The sequence below is a fragment of the Odocoileus virginianus genome, chromosome 1 (assembly GCF_023699985.2).
Source record: "Odocoileus virginianus isolate 20LAN1187 ecotype Illinois chromosome 1, Ovbor_1.2, whole genome shotgun sequence".
Taxonomy (NCBI): Eukaryota; Metazoa; Chordata; class Mammalia; order Artiodactyla; family Cervidae; genus Odocoileus; species Odocoileus virginianus.
The window spans coordinates 42,052,621-42,075,945 of record NC_069674.1 but is presented as its reverse complement, the minus strand read 5'-3'; the positions used below and the strand labels follow the sequence as shown (position 1 = coordinate 42,075,945).

General features: G+C 48.7%; 1 protein-coding gene across 6 annotated transcripts in view; it reads left to right on the top strand.

Annotated features, from left to right (window-relative positions):
• Window positions 1-23,325, top strand: part of TNS3 (tensin 3) — a 220,812-nt gene that overhangs the window by 28,065 nt on the left and 169,422 nt on the right. For 5 of the 6 annotated variants that reach the window (XM_070467284.1, XM_070467278.1, XM_070467269.1 and 2 more), the window contains one exon: window positions 17,679-17,790. Coding sequence is in view for 1 of the 6 variants with exons in the window: in XM_070467272.1 (XP_070323373.1) it covers window positions 10,237-10,314; window positions 17,679-17,790 (190 nt within the window). In the remaining 5 variants the exon portion in view is untranslated. Of the gene's footprint in view, window positions 1-10,014; window positions 10,315-17,678; window positions 17,791-23,325 lie in introns of those variants that run through there. The other variant, XM_070467272.1, reaches the window with a different exon arrangement.

Here is a 23,325-nt window from a genome sequence, read left to right as displayed (position 1 = left end):
TGCCTCTCTCAATATATCATGAGTATTTTCATGTCAATGAGTATGGATCTGGTATACTCTTAAAGATTCCTGTGTGTTAGTGCCATCAAATTGTCTCAGGCAATTTTGTTGTTGTTCAGTTGTGTCCGACTCTTTGTGATCCCATGGACTGTAGCATGCCAGGCTTCCCTGTCCATCACCATCTCCCAGAGCTTGCCCAAACCCATGTCCATGAAGTCAGTGATGCCATCCAACCATCTCATCCTCCGTCATCTCCTTCTCCTCCTGCCTTCAATTTTCCCTCACATCAGGGTCTTTTCTAATGAGCTGGCTCTTCATTGGATGTTGGAGCTGCATCCAGTTTCTCCTGCTGTGCACACTTCTGTGAGGAATGGCCTTCCATCTAAATCTTGATCTACCTGTGTGCTCATTGCTTTAGAACATGTTCCTGTGTGGAATCGCACACCCCATGCATGTTTTCCATGAAGAGACGTAGATTTTGTTTGCATGCACCTTGCCGATTGAGACGCTGCATACGCGTGTCTTGTGCTTCGGCTTTGGGACAGGGTCCCTGTGGTCTGGCTGCTACTGTCTTGCTTTGTGTGTTTCACTTTGCAAAGGGCAGTATGCTGAGCTGTCCTGTGGTGCTGCTGGGTGGCAGCCCAGGGTAGCATCCCTGATTCCTTCCAGCAAACAGGTACGGGTCTTCCTGTGATGACGTGTGACATGCTTGGAGAGGCGAGCATGGGACACTGTACGTGCTTAATGGGCTGGGGGCCAGTGGACCTCAGCCATGTCGCCTTGAGAGGGCCCTGCAGGGAGATGTGTTTTGGCATTTGGGATGAAGGGCCTCCAGGTGGAAGGCAGGAGGGGAGAGAGGAGACCAGGTGGGCGCCCTGCCAGAGGGGCCAGATGCAGCAACTGGGCTCTGCGCGGCGGGGAGGTCTGAAGCGGTCAGTGAGGGGCCTGCCAAGGGTTGTGAGGAGCACATTCATTCATTCATTTGTCACTCAGTCTCTGCTTAGTGCTGATTCAGGCATGGGGAACCCCACGCCAGCCAAGCACATGGGGTCCCTGCCCTTTTGGCTGGACAGGCAGTAAACCCATCCACAACGCCACCAGGACAGGAGTTAGGTAGCCGTAAGGACACTGAAGAATAACCAGGCCACATGAAGAGAGTGAGTATGGGCTGAGGTGGGAGGGCTATCTCCATAGGGTGTCATGCAGGGCCTCTCAGAGAGGGTAGCGTTTTGGCAGAGATTTGACGGAAGTGAAGAGTAAGCCCCATGGGTGAGTTGCAGGTGGCAGGAACAGCAGGTGCAAACGTCCTGAGACAGCAGCTTACCGAGCAGGTGGGAAAAGAGCAGAGGAGTTGAACAGGTCCAAGGTGGTCATGGTCTGGCTCAAATGATCTGTGGGCCCAAGGTCAGAAGTTTGGCATTTTCTGGTTAAAGTATGCTTGTGAAAGCTGGGGAGTGTGCTGTGCTTCGTTAAGGCAGGGCCTGTGGATGCAGAGAGCCAGTGAGCTTGCTGATAGGGGGCCAGTTGTGGTGGGGATGGAGACCAGAGAAAGGTCTTTTCGGGGTTCATTTTGAAGGGCTTGCTGGCAGGGTGGCCATATGATACTTGTGAGGAGACAACCCAGAGTTCTGACTTGGGGGGCTGAGGTTAATGATGCTCAGGGGATGGCCCGGTGGAGATGTGGAGCCAGTGATACCCAGGACTCAGCAGGTCAGAAGGGAAGGGCTGGAGGGGACGTGGGGTGTCATCAACGATGATAGGATAGGCTAGAGGGGACAGCTGGGGGGAGTGTGCACACAGAAGAGTCCAGGACACTTAGAGGTGCCCAGGGAACAAGGACTATCTAAGGGAGATGAGAGCAGGACCCAAGAAAGAGAAGGTACCTAGGATGTGGGGGCCTGGGAACTAGGAGAGGGATGTGTGGCACGTGGGTAGCAGGCAGATGAGCTGGCAACTGGGGTGGGTGAGGAGCAGCTGGGTGTGATGAACTAGGTGGGGACTGGTGGGCAGTTTGGGAGGATGGAGAGGAAATTCTGGTTGTCAGTCCCAGGCATGGAACCTGGGCAGTGGACGTGGACTCTAGCCAACCCTTGAAGGAGTTTCCCTGGAAGAGGATTATGAAATGAGCCATGATGGTGGCAGGGGTTGAAGGTCACACAAGGGCCATCTTGTTTTCTTTCTTTAAAAAAAAATTTTTGTTGTTGTTGTTAGTCACTAAGTTGTTCCCGACTCTTTGTGACCCCGTGGACTGCAGCACACCAGACTCCTCAGTCCTTCACTGTCTCCCAGAGTTTGCTGAAATTCATATTCATTGAATTGGTGATGCTATGTAACCATCTCATCCCCTGTCATCCCCTCCTCCTGCCTTCAATCTTTCCCAGCATCAGGATCTTTTCCAATGAGTCGGCTCTTCATATCTGGTGGCCAAAGTATTGGAGCTGCAGCTTCAGCATCAGTCCTTCCAATGAATATTCAGGGTTGATTTCCTTTAAGATTGACTGGTTTCATCCCCCTGCAGTCCAAAGGACTCTCAAAAGTCCACAGTTCCAAAGCATCAATTCTTCAGCACTCAGCCTTCTTTATGGTCCAACTCTTATGTCCATACATGACTACTGGAAAAATCATAGCTTTGACTATACAGTCCTTTGTCAGCACAGTGATGTCTCTGCTTTTTAATAATTTTTTAAAAATAATTTTGTTTTTGACTGTGCTGGGTCTTCGTGCTACGCAGGCATTTCTTTAGTTGTGGCAAGTAGTGGCTACTCTCTGGTTGAGGTGTGCAGGCTCTCATTGCAGTGGCTTCTCTTGTGGAACATGAGCTCTAGGGTGCACGGGCTTCTGTTGTTGTGGGGTGTGGGTTCAGTAGTTGTGACTCCTGGGCTCTGAAGCGCTGGCTCAATGGTTGTGGTGCACGGGCTTAACTGTTCCAAGACACGTGGGATCTTCCTGGACCAGGGATCCATCCTATATCTCCTGCATTTTCAGGCAGATTCTTTACCACTGAACCACCAGGGAAGCCTGCAGGGGGGCTGTCTTTAAAGATGGGTGCCTTGCAGCCTCTGTGTCTGCCGGGGAGTCAGCACAGAAAGAAAAGTTGGTGAGGCTTGACTGCAGGGGAGCGAGAGTCAAGGCTGCTACGAGCACCTGCTGTCATCCAGGTTTACACCCTGCCAGCTGGGCAAAGGGTCAAGACATTGTTATGCGTTTCGTTTGCCAAGGGCAACAGGCTCTGAGTGTTGGTGTGCACGGGGTGGCTAAGCGCTGGTGGGAGCCCACTGTGGAGGGGGGTGGGTGGCAGCACCCCTACAGAGGTTTTCTGGAGGCCAGACTGAGTGCTTCTTGCAGGTGGTGACCTTTGCTTGTGTCCTTGACCTTGGCCATCCCAAACTCATGCACAGTGGGTGTACAGTGGGCTTGGTCAGCTGATTGAACAGTAGATGGTCCCTGAGACCCTGCACTTGTGATAGAGGAGACTGGAGAGCTAGCGAGCAGAGCCCCGCACCTGTGCTTACAGGGGTCCACCCCCACCTACCCCACGTGAGACTGTAGCAAAAGCCTGCCAGTAATGAAAGATCCGAAGCCCCCTTCCTCCAGTGAGTGCTGACAATCTCTGAAAGTCCTGGTCTCCGTCCCGTCTATCAAACCAGATCTTTCTCCCTTAATTCCCACCCAGTCCATCTTTGGTGGTCGTGACCCCGTTGGAGTCAGCTCCCACTCTTCCTGCTGCCACCACCACTAAGGTCCTGGTTGAAACACCCGTCCCCACTCTGCTGGCCTGTTTTGCAGGAGGTCTGCCCCCTCCCATCCCCCACCCTCTGCCCCCTCCTGCCCCTTTGCTAGCAAACCTCTGACTCCCCATTTTCTCCACAGTCAAGTCTGATCTTGAGTCTGGCTCCCAGTGCTCCCCCACCCCAAGCTTTCTCATCACTGGGGCCGCTTTCCTCTTCATGCTTTATCAACTCTCTGTCCCTCCCACACAGTGAACTATGGGGAAAGAATGGAAGGTGGGTGAATGGTGCTGTGAATCATTGTCAATCAGCTAATCAGAAATCAAAGGGCAGCAGACATGAGGCCACAAGTTCCAAGGCCCAACCCAGGTGTGACCATGGGGTGTGGCCTCTAGTGACCACTGCCTTAAAACCTGGCATCTGTCTTTATTGATTTACAGTCATTCATTCCTCCAGTAATGTGTATTTGGCACAGCCTGGGTTCCTGGAGGACACACATAGTTTATTATGCATGGGGGTGGGGCCTGGGGACACACAGAGAAAGCCTGTGATGGGGCAGTGCCCAGGCAGTGTGGCTTCTGTCTGACCTGGACAGACAGTGTCTGCCTCCAGTAGACGCTGATTCCTGCTCTCTGAGCCTGGATGGAGATTTTGCTGTCTTTTTTTCTGAGTTGCAACAAGCATTGTTATTTACAGGAAATGCTCTTTTCAGGTGCTGGAAGCATCTTGGGGCATGACCTGGGTGAAGGAGAGATTACTTCAAGTCAGGAGCATCATCCCAGGCTGGGAAACTTGTTTTTGTTGGAATTTAAATCAGATATTTTAATTATTAAACTCTCTTTGAGAACACATTGATGGGGCTGGGTGCAGTCCCAGCTCCATCGTGGCCTCACTGAGTTTGAGGGTGACCCAGATATGGGGGAGTCACCCCAAAGGCCTACCTTCCCCACAGCAAGATGAGACCCAGTCGTACCTGCCTCACACCTATCCTGGGACTGCAGATACATATTCACAGTGATGATGATAAACAGAAACAATGTCTGCTTTTTAAAAAGACTTCAGAGATAGTTAAAACTTGTTCATATTGAGGGCTTCACTGATAGCTCAGTTGGTAAAGAATCCGCCTGCAATGCAGGAGACCCCAGTTCGATTACTGGGTCAGGAAGATTGGCTGGAGAAGGGATAGGCTAACCACTCCAGTATTCTTGGGTTTTCCCAGTGGCTCAGCTGGTAAAGAAACTGCCTGCAATGTGGGAGACCTGTGTTCGTTCCCTGGAAAAGGGAAAGGCTACCCACTCCAGTATTCTGGACTAAAGAATTCCATGGAATGTATAGTCCATGGGGTTGCAAGGAGTCAGATATGACTGAGTGACTTTTACTTCACTTTATATTGTTGAAAATACCGCATCTTTCTCAGAAACTGTGATTTTTCTCCTCATTGTCTACTTGGATCCTCTCACCTTAGTCCTCCAAACTCTTCTGGCTGTGCAGGGACCCGTCTTAGCAGGAGTCATTGTTCAGTTGATAAATTGTGTCCAATTCTTCTCGACCTCATGGACTGCAGCACACCAGGCTTCCCAGTCCTTCGCTATCTCCCAGAACTTCCTCAGACTCATGTCCATTGATTCAGTGATGCCATCCAACCATCTCATTCTCTGTTGCCCCCTTCTCCCCTTGCCCTCAATCTTTCCCAGCATCAAGGTCTTTTCCAATGAGTTGGCTCTTCACATCAAGGGGCCAAAATATTGGAGCTTCAGCATCAGTCCTTCCAATGAATATTCAGGGTTGATTTCCTTTGGGATTGACTGGTTTGACTTAGCAGGGGAGGAAGAATATTTGGTGGGCATCGCACCAAAGCCCCTCCGCTTTGGGGTGAACTGCACAGGGACTGTTTGAGGTCGGCAGTGAGCTCATTCTTCTCGTTAGCCTACGAAACGGGAGGCCCAGGGTAATGACTACAAACCAGCAGGCACATAGCGAGGAGGAGAGCAGGTCGAGTGCCCCGAGGCGCTGTCTCTTCTGCAGCCTCTGCAGCCCATCTCGGCCCTGCCTCTCGGAGGAGGCAACATTAGACCCTTACAGGCAGAATCCCTACCCAGAGTTCCTGATGTGGTCTAGACAGATTTGGTCAAAGCTAGGGAATATTGGGCATTTTGGTTCACAGAACTATGGAGGAATGAAAAGACTGGGGTTCAATCCAGAGATGAAGCTTGGTGACTCAGAGGGTGCTGTCAGTGTCTCCTTTCCAACCACACCCTCCCCAGAGGGGCCAGTTCCCAGGCGCACAGGAGGGCTGTCTGGATGCTCTGGCAGAAGGGACAGGCCAGATGAGATGCCTCTATCCTCACACCCGACCTGGGGATTTAACCTGGGTTTGGGACCACCCACAGGAGGTCAGCTCTGCTGTGACGGTGGAGCACTGCTCACTAGGTTAAACTTCCCAAAGCCTCCGCTGCTTGCCAACAGCTGGATGCCAGCAGCAAGATGCCAACATCTTGCAGAACTGGGATTTCTGGAGGGGCTAGGGGCTTCCCTGGTGGCTCAGATGATAAAAAATCTGCCTGCAGTGCCGGAGACCTGAGTTCGATCCCTGGGTTGGGATGATCCCTTGGAGAAGGGGATGGCTACCCACTCCAGTATTCTTGCCTGGAGAATCCCATGGACAGAGGAGCCTGGCGGGCTTCAGTCCATGGAGTTGCAGAGTCAGACATGACTGAGTGACTCACACACACACACACACACACACAGTCCAGTATTATCACTATTTTGATGTTTGGGTTGTCCCAGGTCTGGCCAGGACAGCCTCTGCAGGCCCACTCAGCCCCCTGGTCATGCAGCCCCACCATTCTGGAAGCGTTCCCTTACCTTCTGGCATTTGTACCATCCCTGACTCAGATCTGAAATCAGCCATGTCTCCGGGGAGCCCTGATTTCTTTTACTGGGAAACAGGGATGTGGGGGCCACATGTAATCACTACTCTTGGGGGCTGTTTTAGGCGCTCCCTCCCCCACCGCAGACAGAGCTGGGGAGTGTAGAGAGTTTTCATATGTGCCTCTGTGTGTATGGGTGCATGCCTGTGCATGGGTGCGTGAGTGCATGTGCACATTTGCATTGATTTTCATTTCTGTATCTGTGTCTCTGCATTCAAAACATGAGTTACACCAGCATCTGATTCCAGTCCCACAGCATGGCTGTCACTGAAATATTCTCCCTTCCTGTGTTAGTAAACTCCTTCTCCGCCAAGTGGTCCCAGGACACAGTATATTCACGTGGTTCCTCCTCTCTCACTGCCAGAGACTCCCGCTGCCCTCAGGGTTGGGCCCTGGCTTGCTTTGTGGGGCCCCCTTCCTCTCCACACCTGCTCTTAGGACGCGGACTCTGCCTGCCTGCCATCCATGCCCCAAATGCATGCTGTGCTTCCGTTCACGCAAACACCCTGTCTTATAGTCTCTTGGTTCTTTTCCTGACTCAGAAATGTCCATCTCTCTTCTAGGTCTCAGCCCACCTGTCATCTCTTTTCCCTGAAGTCCTATGAGTGGGCTCACTGCCTCCCTCATAATGCCACATACAGACATTTCCACCGTTGGATAAAGGAGAGTCATTTGTCACTGTAGTCCCTGCAATGTCAGGCACACAGGCTGCTCATCAGCATTCTGGGACGGCCTACGGTAGTAGCCTCCATTCAGTTAGATCCCAGACAGGCCAACCTCGCATGTCGTCTTAGGGTTGGACTCACTGCTGAGCTTGTGTCCCCAGGCCAGTCTGGGTTGGTGATATAGCCCTGAGGCCTGGTGGTGGAGCTTTGCCCTCAAAGTCTGGACCCAGGCCTCCTGAAGTCCATCTTGTGCAGGAAGAACCTCCTTTGTTGTTGGGGACTCGGTGCAGCCAGAATTCAGAAGATGTCAGGCCAGCAAGAAACAAGGAGGATTGTCACTTTACCAGGGGCAGGCTAGGCTCGCAGTGCAATAGTGGGGTATCTGGCAAGGCTGGAGTAGCTGGCTTGGTCCCTAGGCCGAGCTGGCCCCAAACCCTCATGCTTCAGCTTGCCTCTGAGGGGTGGTGTGGCAGGCTAGAGGGAAAAGGGGCTGAAGAGGGGGCCAGCAGGCAAAGCGGGGAGTCCTGGCAGGTTTGTGTTTGGGAAGAAGTTCACTTGGGCTCCGGTGTTCTGGACTTCAGTGGATGATCTGTGATCCCTGATTCTCACTAAGTTGTGATAGCTCACTGTGCTATCATCTGTGAGATGTGATTGCATGCATGTATTTATTATTAATAATAAATTGTGGGAATTTTCTGAATGATGTATTTTTAATCTAATCAGAGGAGATTCAGGTGTCCCTATAAAAACACCTGTCACCTATTTTGTCTTCCAACCTGGCAACCATGGGTCTAGGTACAGTGGTGCTCAGGACCATCATTTCCAAGGGCCCCATAGAGTGTGCAGCCCCGTCTGTGAGTTCAAGTTTTATCATGTTGCAAGTTACCTGTTTGCTATGATTGAGGTTCCTCCTGCTGGTTCCATGGGCGAGACTGGTGATAGATCCAGCTGATTCCTGGGAAAATGTTTGTCTTGTGTGCCCTCAGATAACATAAGAGTGTGCTTCTATCTCGGCCTGTAGACACAGCTCTGGGCTCCATCTTGTTCTCGATGATGGGGACTCAAATCTGATACAGATGTGTGTTCTTAGGGATCCTGCGATCACATGGGGGTGAGGGATGTGTATGAAGAAATAGAACTGAGAGGTGTTTACAAAAACTAAAGTTTGACTCCTTTATAGAAAAAGTGAATAATGATGAATGAATCTAGAAAATAAATTAACAAACGAATGAATGAATACAGAGACAGATGAATATACTCTTATTTGAAGGATGAAGGTGAAATGAGAATGAATGGGTGGCTGCCAGGTGAGAAGCCAGAATGATGTGTTTCTGGTTTTTTTTTTTTTGGGTATGTGGTTGAAAGTCAAAGAGCAGCTTTGCTATTCCACCCCCAGAAATGGAAAGATGGGTATTTGGTGCCAGAACCTGAGAGGTTAATGTTGGCCTTTGAATTGATGGCTGGAATTTGCACATGTGTTAACCATAAAGGCCCGGGGTCTAGCCCACCCAGACTGCTCTCCAAAGCTAAGACATTTGGAGTTGCAAGCGGAGTTGAAGATCTGAAGTCAGAGCATTAGACCAACGCAGGGCATTAGTGCTGCTGCACCCTGGGCTGGGCAGGGAGGCAGGGTGAGCCACGAGAGCACATGGCACTGCTATGCACACAGTGAGCCGGCAGGTCTGAGACCATCCGGCTCCCTGGGCCACATGCTCCTCTGCATGCGGCCTCCTCTATGGGACCCCACGGAAGGGAGGAGGTGGCCTCCGCTGAACAAGTCCACTGTCAAGGGACTTCTTTCCAGGAATGTCGCCAGAGCTTCTCATGGTGGAGAGCTAAGAGTCACTGGTCCATGAGCCCTGCCCAAGACGACTCAGTCTTGTGGGGTCTGACAGGCAAAGGGCCATTCCGTCTGTGGATCAGGCCCACCTTCCCCCTCTAGGCTGTGCTTCAGGCTAAGCGACCCTTCCCCTTTCCAGGTGTCTGGCTTCCTCTTCATGTGAGACCCTGTCCTCACCATCCCAGTCACCTTTATCTCCTTAAAAGAAGAGAGGAAACTCGGCTGTGATTTGCTGGGAGCTGGATGGCTCTCTGGATTGTAAGGACAGGGAGGGGTGCTGTGGATCGTGGATCCCAGGCCCCAGGTACGGAAGGCCCACCGGTCATTTCCTTTGAGCTTGCTGGAACCTCTACCTGCTTCTCATCCCACTTTGGCAAGGCTGCTCCTTGTTTTTCTTAGTTGAAGAGGCAAACTGGAAAGAAAACCTTTCTGTGTTAGAGTTTTCCTTCTTTCCACTCCAAAACCACTGTTTGCTAGCAGTATAGGTTACCGGTGATACTGACCATTACAGATGCAAGTTTACTGGACAATATACAAGATTTAAAATCCCGAAAGCCAGAGAGCCTGCGGCTTTTGATTTTAAGTCCCTGGGTCTGCATTCTTGGAGAGGTCTGAAATCCTAGTCAAGCTGTGCTCCAGCCAAAGGCGGGGGTAATCCAGTGGGAGGGCCAAGGGCGTTGGAGGGCGATGGAGGGTTAGCCCCCCACCCCTGTCCTAGGAGGCGTTTCCTCGCCACTTTTCCTGGGTTTGGCTGAGAAACCTTTTTCCTCTTCTCCGGAGCTGCGGTCTGGGGCGGGGGGAAGGGAGCGCTAATTCGTGTCAGATGGAGGGGCGCCGGGGGGCCGTGCGCTCATTCGTCTGGCTTTTGTTCGCGGCATCTGACTCCTGACGGCCGAGTGGACTTGGAATTGGCGACCGCTTCATTTCAGGGCTCCCGGGGTCGAGCTTCTCCTGGGACTCCCAGACACAGGGGCCCAGAAGGCATACCTGCCGCGCATCGCCACCCGGGAGGGGTCCGCGCCTGCCTCGGCTTTCCTCGCCCGGCCCGTCCCTCCGCGGGGACCCGGACGGCCATGCGGCTGCGCGCCCTGACCCCGGGGCCGCCTGGAGGGTGCGCGCGCGGGGCGCGGGCTCGCCGGCACCGGCGCCAGGTGAGTGGGCGTTCTGCGAGGGGGAGGGGCGCAGGGAACCGGACCCCGGCGCGCCGGGAACAGGGAGCTGGGACAGGATGGAAGCCCTGGGAGTGGAAGCACTTTTGGGTTGGTGCGCGCGTGTGCTTGTGTGTGCCCGCGTACCCCGGTCTGCGCGCCGGTGTGCAAGTGTGTATGGGTGCCCTTGCACTCTTGTCTGCGCGTTCACGCTCGCGCTTGTGCCCTGGTCTCTGCGCGTGCCCGTATGTCCACGAGTGCGCGTATGTCCTTGTCTGTGTACGCGTGTCTCGTGTGTGTTCGTGTGTGCCCCTGTTACTTGAGCAGGAAAGAACGAGCGAGGGAAAGTAAAGCTTTGCCTGGTGGGAGGCCGGCGCCCTGGTGAGCCCACGTGAAGTGGGAGACAGCTTTGGTCTTAATTTTCGAATCCAGCTCCCTCTTGAACACACTTCCTTGGACTCCCTTACTGGAATGGAAGCAGAACATTGGCCGTTTCACGGACTCCCTTCTAGCTTGTGTTTCTTTGCAGAGGAAAAGGGTGCTGTAACTCTGTGGGTGTGTGAGGATGCTCCAGCGTTGCTGCAGAAGTGCAAGTTCCCCAGGGCCATGTTACAGCCCTTGGTCCTGGGACTGTCTTCCATGGCGCTTGACTTAAATTGAGCAGATGCACAGGCGGCTCCCTACTAAGTTCAACAGTCCCCTCTCTGAGTCTAATAATTAGGCATTTATTGCATTCGTTTTGCTGGAAACTTATGAAGGTTCTGAGGAGTGAGAAGTTGTCAGAGGTCAGCCACTTCACAGCACTTTGGGTTCTGCTCATTCTGATTTTTAGTTTAACAATCAAACGCTACTCCTGAGAAGCTTGGGGACCGTGCGTGGAAGGCGGAGGACGTCCCTGTGCTCTGGGGTCCTTTGGCTGCTGGTGGGTGGAGGCATCTCTGGGCAGGAACACTCCAGAGGTTTGGGGCCCGCTCTTCTCACGCGGGAAGTTGTAGCGTTTAACTTCAGAGTCAGGTTGCTTGGCGATTTTGCTCAGTGCGTCTCCCCCCTGGAATGCTACTCAAGGTTTCCCAGGTAGGAAAACACACACCGAAATCCTCTCTTCTGAAAGGAAAAGAGGCTTGGATTGTGCTGGTTTAGGCTTTGGGGGTAACTGTTGCCACTGTAACATTAGCCTAGAGAACTGAGCAGAGAGGGACTGTGAGGTTTTGCATTTTCACAGAGCAGAGCCCTGCTGCACGCCTGTGGAACGCTTCCTCGCTCAGTTTTGCAGAGATTTTTCTTTCTAAAAAGAGACCTCACCATCAAGACCAGCACTAATTACCCTGAACCCCTCAGGGAGTCCTTGTAGAACTGGCAGCCTTGCTCTCTACCCTTCCCACTGTCTGCTCCTAACAATTAAATGCAATTTAGATTCCTGAACTGAGCCTGCTAAATGCTTCAGCATTTCGGCCTCCCCTGTCCCCCGTGCACTCATTGGGCCCGCCTCTTTGGGAGAAATGAAAGCACAGTATCAGGTGAAAACAAAGGCAGCCTAATCCCGTCTAGCCTCACTTCACAATGGAGATGTTATGTACAGATGAAGCGTGAGCAGATGTTATTACACTATCTGAAATGAATTCCTCCACCATCCAGCCACTGAAATGGCTTCGGCCTCCACACAGCGCCTCTGCTGTTTCCTTCCTCCAGGTTTCTAACTGTGGCCCAGCCGGCAGGAAAACCACAGGAGCACAGTGCCTCTTTCTCCCTGGTTGTAATAAAGGTATTTGTAAGAATAAAACGTCACAGTATCCCCTCTTGGCTCACAGAATACAGCCAATTCATTCAGTCGACAAGTATTAATTGAGGGTGCCAGGCACTGTGCAGGGCCTTGGAAGACAAATAGATAAGAGCCTGGTGTCCTGCCTGTAGGAAAGTACACAAAAGAGAAGGCTGTAAAGAAATAACTGAAATATAAGGGAGGAAAAGTGTGTGCCAGCTGGGGGATTATGATAGAGGGCTGTGTGTGTCAGCTACTTGAATGTCTACTCCTGTCTGAGCATGAGGCTGGAGTGGAGACTGGGTCTGAGCCCATATTCCTTATCTGTTGGCTACGTGGTCTTGATCTTGCATCCTAGTGTCTCCATTTGTAGAACAGTGTTGGTTATGGTTACAGCCCAGAAAGTCCCTGCCAATGTCATGGACTTCATGATAGTAGCACCTTCATCCCTGTTTTGAAGGCACTGAGTTCAAGAGCCCTACTATCGAAAAGTATATGGTCTCTTGAAAAAGGCAGGAACAAACATGTAAACAAGGATGCAGTGCATTGCCATGCTGTGTTAATCTATACACTATTTAGAAGTGTGTTATTTGAGGTCCAAATACTTAGGGGATTTTACTGAGATCTTTCTGTTTCTGATTCCTAATTTAATCCCATTGTGGTCAGAGAACATATTTAGTACAACTTGAATACTTTAAAATTTTCTTAGACTTGTCTACTAAATATTCCATATACATTTGAAAAGAATGGGTATTCTGCCGCTGTTAGGTCAAATGTTCTGTAATGTCAGTTAGGTCAAGATATTGATAATATTGTTCAAAGCTTATGTATTCTTGCTTATTTTCTGCAGTAATTATCAATTATTTATAAAAATAATATTAATTATTGAGAAAGGCTATATTAGTTTGCTAGGACTGCCATAATGAAATAATACAGACTAGGTGTCTTAAACAACAGAAGTTTATTTTTTTATAGTTCAGGAAGTTGGAAGTCCAAGATCAAGGTATTGACAAGTTTGGATTTTCCTAAGGCCTCCCTCTTGCCTTAGTTTGCGTGGCCACCTTCTCACTGTGTCCTCACATGGACTTTCCTCTGTGTGCCAAGCTTCCCTAGTGTCTCTGTTTCTTCATAGAAGGACACCAGCCCTATTGGATTAGGTCCCTACCCTCATGGCCTCGTTTTACCTTGATTACCTCTTTAAAGGCCCTAACTTCAAACATAGTTACATTGGAGGTTAAAGCTTCAATATATGAATTTTGTGGGGACACAATTCAGTGTGGGGTAATGAAATGTCTGACTATCTGTGTTTGCTTATTTCTCATTGCAATTCTGTCAGTTTTTGTTTCATATATTTTGAGAATTTTGTTATTAAATATGTAACTTTGTCATATTCTCTTGATTTTTACCCTTTTATCATTATGTAGTGCTTTTCTATATCTTGGGGCTTCCCTGGTGGCTCAGATGGATATCATTGGGAATATTCTTTAATCTGGAATCTACTTCGTTATTAATATAGTCATTTCAGCTTTTCTTTGATTGACACTAGCATTTTATATTTTTCTATTCTTTTTAAAAAAATATAATTTGACAATCCCTGCCTTTTAATTTGGAGAAGGCAGTGGCAACCCACTCCAGTACTCTTGCCTGGAAAATCCCATGGATGGAGGAGCCTGGTGGGCTGCAGTCCATGGGGTCACTAAGAGTCGGACACGACTGAGTGACTTCACTTTCACTTTTCACTTTCATGCATTGGAGAAGGAAATGGCAACCCACTCCAGTGTTCTTGCCTGGAGAATCCCAGGGATGACGGAGCTTGGTGGGCTGCCGTCTATGGGGTTGCACAGAGTTGGACACAACTGAAGTGACTTAGCAGCAGCAGCAGCCTTTTAATTAAGATGTTGAAACTATTTACATTAATGTGATTCCTAATATATTGAGGTTTAAATCTATCATCTTGCTGCTTGTTTTCCACTTCTCTTATGTGTTCTTTATTACTGCTTTTTCTCTTTTTTTGCCATTTTAACAGTAATTGAACTTTTAAAATAGTTTTGTTCTATCTTCTTTGTTGTATTTATTACCTACAACTCATTATTTTAGTTGTTGCTTTAGGTTTATGTTATACCTTTTTAGCTTGTCACAGTCTGCCTTCAAGTGATAGTGTACTATTTCATGTATATTATGAGAGCCTTACAGTAATATACTACCATTTCTCCTTTCCTGAGCTTTGAGCTGTTTTATCATAAATTTTACTTCTACTTATGTTAAACCTCACATTGTATCATTATCAGTTTTTATTTAAATAGTTACTTATCTTCTAATGAGTTTTAAGTAAGAAGTAAAAGACCTTACATATTTGTTCATGTAATTAACCATTTCTAGTGGTCTTCATTCTTTTGTGTAAAGCTATATTTCCATCTAATATTATTTTCCTTTTGCTCAGACTATCTTTACCATGTCTTGTAGTGTGTGTCAGTTAGTGATAAATTATTTCTTCTTTTGTATATTCTAGGAAGTTTTCAATTCACTGTCATTTTTGAAGTGTATTTTTGCTGGATTGGTCAGTTTTTTCTTAGTACTTTATATGGTGACCCTGTGTTTTCACTTGCCTTTTTTTGAATGAGAAATCTGCTGTTATTTTAATGCTTACTCCCCTGAGTGTCATTTGTGCTCCCCTGCCTCCCTGGCTGCCTTTAAGATCTCTTTTTTTTAGTTGAAGTGTAGTTGATTTAGAGTGTTGTGTTAGTTTCAGGCGTACAGCAGTGATTCATTTATATATATATATATATATATATATATATGCATTTTTTCTAGGTTTATTTTCCATTATAGGTTGTTATAAGATATTGAATATACTTAACTGTGCTGTACAGTCAATCCTTGTTGCTTATCTGTTTTGTGTGTAATAGTTTGTTAATCCCTACTCCTAGTTTATCCCTCTTTTCCCTCTATACTTCTTTGGTAACCAAAGGTTTGTTTTCTATATTTGTGAGTCTGTTACAGTTTTGTATATAGATTCATTTAAGATTGTTTCTTTTTAACTGAGTTTGAGCAATTTGGTTTTCATGTGCCCTATGTCATTTCTGTCACATTTTTTTGTGTTTGAGATTTTTTTGAGTTTCTTGGATCTGTGGGTTTATAGTTTTCCTCATGTTTTGGAAAAGTTTCAGCCGTTATTTCTTCAAATATCCCTCCACCCAACTATTTTCTTTCAGGGGCTTATAAGCTGCTTAAAGCTGTCCCACAGTTCACCAATACTCTTTTTGTTTATCTATCTATTTATTTACATAGGTTTTCTTTTCTTTCTGTGCTTTATTTTTGTAAGTTTCCATGGAGATGTCTTCAAATTCACTCATCTGTTCTACTGCAGTGTCTAATCTGTCAAGAATTTTATCCAGTGTTTTAATATTTTTCATCTCAAATATTTACATTTGCTTCTGTAAATGTTTTGGATCTTTTCTTACCTACCTTTTTGAGCAAATGAATATAGTTATAATACTCTGTTAATATTGTGTGTGCTTATTCTTGTCAGTTCAGAGTCACTTTCAGTTGACTGATTATTCTCATTATGGGTTATGTTTTTCTGTTGCTTTGCATGCCTGATAATAAAAAAAAATTGTTTATTTGTTTTTATTCAGCTGCACCAGGTCCTAGTTGTGGCGTGTGGGATCCTCAGTTGTGGTGTTGGGATCCTTGCAGCATGTGGGATCTGGTTCTCTGACTAGCGGTCCAACCTGGGCTCCAACTAGGAGCCTGGAGTCATAGCTGCTGAACCACTAGGGAAGTCCCATGCCTGATAATTTTTGATTGGGTACCAGGCATGGTGAATTTTACCTTACTGGGTGTTGGGTATTTTTTTTATTTCTATAGATATTCTTGAACTTTGTTCTGGAATGCAGTTAAATTACTTGGAGAGACAAGGAGCAGTGCTCAGTTTATAATTAATCATTCCTCACTTTTGAGGCAAGATCCTCCTGTTTTCTGTGCAATATTCCCTGAATCTTGAGTTTTGCTGGTCTGGCTGTGGGAAGAAGGACTATTTTCGGCTCTGTGTGAGCACTGTTTCCTCAAATGGTGGTTCTTTTCCAGCCTTGGGTATCTTCCTCAAACAGGTGTGCATACACACGTGCTCTTCAGTACTGTGCTGAATGCTTCCGAGGGCCCTTCTGCAGATCTTAAGAGTTCTTTGCAGCTCTCTCTTCTCCAGTGCTCTGCTTAGCGAACTCTTTCTTGCTGGCTTATTCAGCTTGAATTCTTAACTCCTTTCCTTCAACCCCTGTGGTTTACTGCTTCCCCCTTCCCTCTCTGCATCCTGAAAACTTTCTCCGTGTAGGAATTTAGAGACAGTCGTAGAGTTCACCTCATTTTTTCCTGCCTCTGAGGAACTAGATAGGTTCATTTGCCTTTTCATGAACATCCTATAAAGAGAACCAGTCACTGTGTGCTCATGTCTCACTTCTTTCATTCAGCCTAATAATGCTTTTGATGTTCACCCATGATGTTGCATGTATTAGTAGCTCACTCTTGTGTATACATAAGCAAATATTTGGGTATATGATAGATATATCCATTTTATGAATATACCATGGTTTGTTTGTCCAGGTTCCTTGTGATAGGCATCTGGGTTACTTCCTGTTAGGGGCACTTTGATCATTCTCACACATGTCTTTGCGGATGTATTTTTTAAGTGTCTGTAGTCGTTAAGTGTCTGAGTTTTGAGTGTCTGTAGTTTTAAGTGTCTGAGTTGTAAGATTGGTGTAGATTTAAAAATACATGTAAGAAATTTTTAAGCTGCTTTGCAAAGTAGCTGTACCATTTGTCTCCTTTCTCGGTAGCACTTCATCTTCTCAATGAATTTTAGCTATTCTGGTGTGAGTAATGGTTTCTGTGAGTTCATGTGGATATCAGTTATGTTAGAATGCTCTGTCACATATCAGAAAATGGGAATATGACTGGTGTTTAGTTTCAAAGGCAAATTGAATTTTTATAAGATTCTCAGCTGTAGCTGTGAGCCTTGCTTGACACTACAAACTTGGATTTGGTGGCGAAGTGGTCCATCTCCTTGCAGTGCCTGTGTGTGTAATGGATTCGATGCTGTACCGGGTTTAAGGAGGAACCGCCTGTCCTGTCACCCTGGTCTGATGACAGCGTCTCCTCCAGTATGTGAGTTCAGAGAGGCCAAGGGGCCAGGAAGGCCAGTGAGTTAGTGTCTTCTGCTATAATCATGCTGTCTGCTGATTGTTTCTTCCCGAGAAAAAAAGCATTATGACTCTAGGCACGCACGTGGATTCTTTTGTCGCAGAAGTGGTGGCTGTAAGCCTGCAGTCTGGGAGCTGATACACTATCACATAAGCCCTTCACCCGGGGGATTATGAGCTGGGCGCGTGTGGGCCGTCACCAGGGCTCTGGCACTGAGCATGCAGACGAGGTATCCCGGGCTCCCGGGATCCCAGCCTTGGCAAGGTGCTGTCTTGTTTTGCTGTTTGCCTGGTCAAGTTCCTGTTTCAGCTCTTCACCAACTCGGCTGGATTTATTATCTCTTGAAAGGGAAAAGGAAGAGCAAACGGACTATCAATGGAAGTGCTGACACTTTCTCCCTTTATTTTTTCAGCCAGAAGAAGTAACTGCGAGTCTGCACAGTTTTAAGAACAAGGCCTTTAAAAAAGCCAGAGTCTGTGGGGTTTGCAAACAGATTATTGAAGGTCGAGGGATTTCATGCCGAGGTGAGTCCGCGTTGATCCTTCTCATGCCGATTAAACTGAAGCAAAGCAAACAGACAAAAACCCAAAATGAAACCTTCTTTTGGGAGTTTCCAAAGTTAAATCATGGAATTCCCCATCTTAACCTGAGTTTCCCCTCACCCTCGCTGGACTGGGATGAAACGTATTTACACAGATAGATGCTCATGAGAAATTTTTCCAGAAAGAGCAACGTTAGTCTTGTGGGAGGGGGCCAGCCATGAGTGGCTCATGACTTATTTTCCTTCTGTCTTCTAGTGTCAGTAGCTTGAGTCATCCCCTTTTGTTTTCTGGTCTCTTACCAGAGTTTACAAATGAAAATTTTCTGTTCTTTTGAGTGACGGTTCATTGCGTTCCTGTCCTTTTAGCCTGTTGTCCGGCGTTACGCCAGTCCGTAAACAGTGCCACCAGCTTCAGTATTTGGTGTTTAAACCCCTGGTAATCAATGCAGCTTGCTATTTTTTGTTTTCATGATAGTAAATCTGTATAACAGACTTGTGAGGAGGATTTTTCTTGTTTCCCTTGAACCCTGGAATTGTGGTTCTGTGTCACAGAGCGGAGGCAGGTGGGGTTACCTAGGAGAAGGCTCTGGGCTGCTCTGGGCTTGTTATCACTGATGGGTTTGGGATTTTCTCCATAGAATAGTTCCAGGGTTGCCTCTAGGCTCCCCATCCTCGTGGTGGACTCCCTGGCACATGGTCCCTGAGGGCTGCTTTGGGTACGCACCTGCTTCTCAGAGTGCATGGCGCTCTCACCTTATCCTTGGATGCAGCCTGTCTCACAGGGCCTGATGGTTCCTCTCCACCTAGAAAGGGTGAGCCAGGCCCTGGGGGCTGAGAAGTCACCTGTGGGGTGCACGTGGAACATGGATCCAGCACCAGGCCTCTTGGCACAGGCCCTCTCCCCACATCAGCAGGCCTGCATGGGTGTGCATGTACACACGCACTCACATGCATGCATGCACACACATATGCTCACAGGAGCACACACACACACACACACATGGAAATGCAGAGAAGGGCGTGGCCAAGACAGGGCTGGGCCAGGAGTGCAGGCTGGTGCTCTGAGTCTGTTAGGATCAAAGTCTCTCTGAGTCCCTGATGTGGGTTGCAACATTGTTCTCTGGATGGCTGGTGCAAGGCCTGACTGGGATGGGTGTGAGGTGCTGAGCTCACTTTCTGGCACTTCGCTTTGCAACTGTGATAAAGATTTTTCTCAATGATCCCACCTGGATGTGCCAGGGCGATTCCCACGTGGGTAACACGGGGGACCTTGGCTGGCTGCTGTCCACACGGGCAGGTCATGAGCACAGACCAAGGTGGTTTAGCTCTGTAGGCCCAACGGCTCTGTTTCCCACATACAGTTAATGATGGCCTGGTGGCGACAAACAGATTGGCTCTTTGGAGAGTCAGTTTCCTTCTCATCTCTGTACAGCTGAGGCCTGAGTTGACTAAGGAGCTATCCCAAACATCCTTTTAAAACTCTCAGTACTTCTGCCTTAATCACCTACAAGATACAGTTATTCTCTTCAAAGTAAATGGAAGCAATGAGATATGGCCAGATTGGAGACAGTGGAGCCCAGCAGCCAGGCTTTCCATCAGGCCAGAGCTCCTCAAGGATGCTGGCAGCCCCCAGTACCATCCAGGGCTTGGCACGAGAGCACATTCCAGGCTCATGCTTTCTTCCTTGTCCTGCAGCTTCCCAGGCTTGTAGGGGCCAGGAAGGGGCCCAGAATATTCTTGATTCTTAACGATCTGTCTTACAGCGTTTATAGTTGAGATGTGTGGGATGTCAAGAAGGACTAAGAGGCCTGGCAGAGTGGTGTGGATGGCTTGTGGTTGTGTGTGCAGGTGGTTGTGTGTGCAGGTGGTTGTGTGTGCACGTGGTTGTGTGTGCAGGTGGTTGTGTGTGCAGTAGGTTGTGTGTGCAGTTGGTTGTGTGTGCGGGTGGTTGTGCACCCTCTGGAATTCTATGGGGGAGGCAGTGAGATCTCAGGATCCCACTGGGTGCTGCATTGCCCAAGGGCAACTCGGCCCCAAGGACCCTGTGTGACACAGAAGGTTGGGAGGGCAGAAGGGTGGCAACAGGCTGGCCTTGTGCAGTGCTCACTTGGGATCTGTCTGGCTTATGCTTGTCTGGTCTAAGGACCACTGTGGTTCTGTTTCATCTCACAGTCTCGCCCCATGGAAATCACTTTTTGGACCCACCTAGTTCTTTTTTCCTTGAGAAAATCCTTCACTGGAGACTGTCCCGTAGGTGCCCTCTGCCTCGGGGGGTTCATCTCCATGTGTCGTTCCCCCACAGGAGCACTGCTACTGTGTTCTCGTGTGGGGAGCCCAGCGCTCACACGCTGTCGCCCCACCACTTGGACTGAGATGCTCTGCCTGGTTTGGAGGCAGTAAGGAGGGATCTGGGGCCGGGCACCGGTCCTGGGGCTGCTCTGCGCTCCTGTTCCCCTTCCGTGTGCACACCCCAGCAGACACGCCACAGTCCCCCTTCTCACCTGGCCTCCTTGTTTCGTCTAAGGCCGCGCTCCTCTGTTCTGAGCCCTCCATCTGAGGGGAAGTGTATGGATTCTCCCTGAGAGGCACCGGATCCATCCCTCATGGCCGGGTGGTGAAGCACGTGGCCAGGAGCAGTGGGCTGGCAGAGGCCACCTTGGGGACATGTACAGCTCAGGGAAGCCACATCCTTGGCCAAAGGAATCAGCTGCCTGGCTGTGGGCACTGGAGGCTGTGCTATTGGGAAAAGTAAACAGGAGCAGGTCCCCTGGAGGCCAAGGCCCAGATCCTGGCAGAGAGAGGCCCACTGACATCAGGGATGCCTGCACGCCTGGGGCCCCACGTGGGTGGCAGGACAGGCAATGGGTGGCATGGAAGGAGGCCACGGTGACAGGAGCCCATGGAGGCATCATGCTCTATTTCTGGGTCCAGCATGGGGTATGCTCATAATGTGGTGAATGTCAGCCCTCAGGCGTTGAGAGGCTGGGGACTCACCTGTAGCATTGTTCGTGAGATATCTGCTGACTTCTCTCTAGAAAAAGGTGTTTTAGAACTCCCTCATATGGTGGGGACAGGCTTCCCTGGTGGTGCTAGTGGTAAAGAACCTGCCTGCCAAAGCAGGAGACATAAGAGACACATATTCAATCCCTGGGTCAGGAGTGTCCCCTAGAGGAGGGCATGGCAGTCCACTCCAGTATTCTTTCCTGGAGAATCCCACAGACAGAGGAGCCTGGCGGGGCTACAGTCCATAGTGTCATAAAGAATCAGGTACAACTGAAGCAACTTGGCACTGGCATATGGTGGAATGTAAACACCTGTGAGAATACTCAATAGGTTATCATATTTATGTACCTAGCTGTAATAATTGTGTTGATAAACAGTAGCTACTCTTTTTTCAAAAGGAAAGGACTCTATGTGCCAGGAGTCTTTTAGACATTATCTTCTTAAATTAAATTGATGTGTGCGGGAGATCCAAGGATTGTGATTGTGACAGTCTGCTTCTCAAAAATGCCATCATCAGAGACATAGCCCCTGACACTGTCAAGGGAAAAAAGGCCTATGGCAGTGACCATAGGGATAGAAATGTGAGAGCTGGGTGTTTATATGTGTTGTTGCTGTGTGGCCATCTTCTTCTTAGCTTCTTGTCTGCATCCGAAGGCTGGGCTTTTCCCTCTTCCGCACTGCATCCCTCTGGACGGGCAGGGGCAAGATGTGGGGATGCTGCTGGGTGAGGAGCCTGGCACAGTCACTGGGAGTGTAGGCGGCGCCTGGCAGGGTCAGTGGTTGGCTCCTGCAGAAGAAGTTATGGCCCAGGACAGGCCCCTTTCCTGGCCTTCTATTTGTAACCTTTACACTTTACCTGTTCTGTCGTCAATCTCTAGGATCTCTTCCTTTTGTCAGTAAGCTATATAGATATCATACAAAACTCAATTTAGTAGTTTTCCCTCCTAATAATTTAGATGTATGTTGTATACATTTGCACATTGAGCCAGTGTGTATGTGCTGTCTGTAGACATTACATGTCTTCTCTCAGTGATCATGCAGAAGTTGTGTGAGGTCTTACTGGAGGGGCCCTTCCTTTGACTTGTTTCTGGAGCAGTAGGGAAGCATGGACCCTGGAGACAGGCTGCTCGGATTCCTGCCCTGCCTCTCCGTGATTGAGTTTTGTTTTAGAGTCATTGAGAGGAACAGATTAAATGCACGAGGAACACAGAGAACCCTGATTGGCTCAAGGAAGTGTCTGGTAGTGTTAGGTGTTATTCCTGTTGGTTATGGTGTCACATTGCTGATGGTGGTGATGATGGAGAAGGGTTAGGTGTGTATCCTGTGACTTTGGCTAATATTTTTACTGTTCTTTTTCTAGGCTTGTTCTTGACCTGAAAGTCACTTATTTTCACATTTTAGCCTATTTGCCACAGTTTATTTTTATGTGGCCAACTTAGAAGAAAAACTTCATTTTTAAGAAGCTGTTGTTTGTACATAGAGGCTCTTTAACCTCTATTTCTCAAACTGTAACTACAGGCAAAGCCACACGGATGGCTGATGAGCGATGGGGTTAAGTGTCTGGTTGCGGTTTGCCTTCAGCTGCTCAGAAACCCACTGAAGTGGTTCCTGCTCTGCCCTCCCCACCTGCTGGGGCTTTGAACAGGTAGCCTGTTCTCACTGCTCCGCTGAGGTCTCTTGGGTGGGTTAAGTGGCCCAGCTTCCACTGACAGTCCTTCTACAAACCCATACTTGAGGGCACTGGCGTGGTTGATCATGATGTTCTAGTCCTGAGTGGGTGAGTCTTTTCCTGGGTGTTGAAAGTTGTAAGTTCTGCAGAACTTGGCCCTGTGGAGGAGATGAATTCAGAGAGAATGCAGTGTCAGATCAGACAGAAGTGATGGCATTGGGAGAGATGGTTTGCCTGAATTTAATAATGGAATAGGAGAGAACCGACTGGCATGGAAAAAAAAGAAATGCTGCAAAAGAGACAACTGTAGGGAGGAACCTGAAGGAAATGAAGGTTGGGAAAGAGAGCCAAAAAGAGGACAGAGGGAAAATGGGATGGAGGGGGGATTTGTAAGGAATGTTTGATAATAACTTTTCCCCTTTGGTTAACTGAACACATATTAACTGCCTGCTGGAATAAAAATATGAGAAAGCTGTGACGTGTTTGTGAGGAGCTCAGAGTATGAGGGCGGGGGGGGAGTCCTGTCAGTGGGGAGCTCCGAGTCTGAGCGGGGAGTCCTGTTGGTGGGAAGCTTACAGTCTGGGGAGGAGGGTAGTTCTGTCCCTGTGTGTGAGACTATCACAGTCTGCAGTATTCTAGGGGATTACAGACAAAGCTTAGGGCTGGGTAGGCTGATCAGCAAGTCAGCACTTGCTTTGTGCCAGGTGCTGAATTAGAACCCCAGGACTTGGTGGCGGTCAGGACCATCAAGGTAAGGAAAAGAAGCAGGTGACCAAGCAGTGAATGTGGCGTTGGGCCATCTGCTGTGGGCATCTGGCCCCCCGTCTCATGTAGCTGGTGACTGTG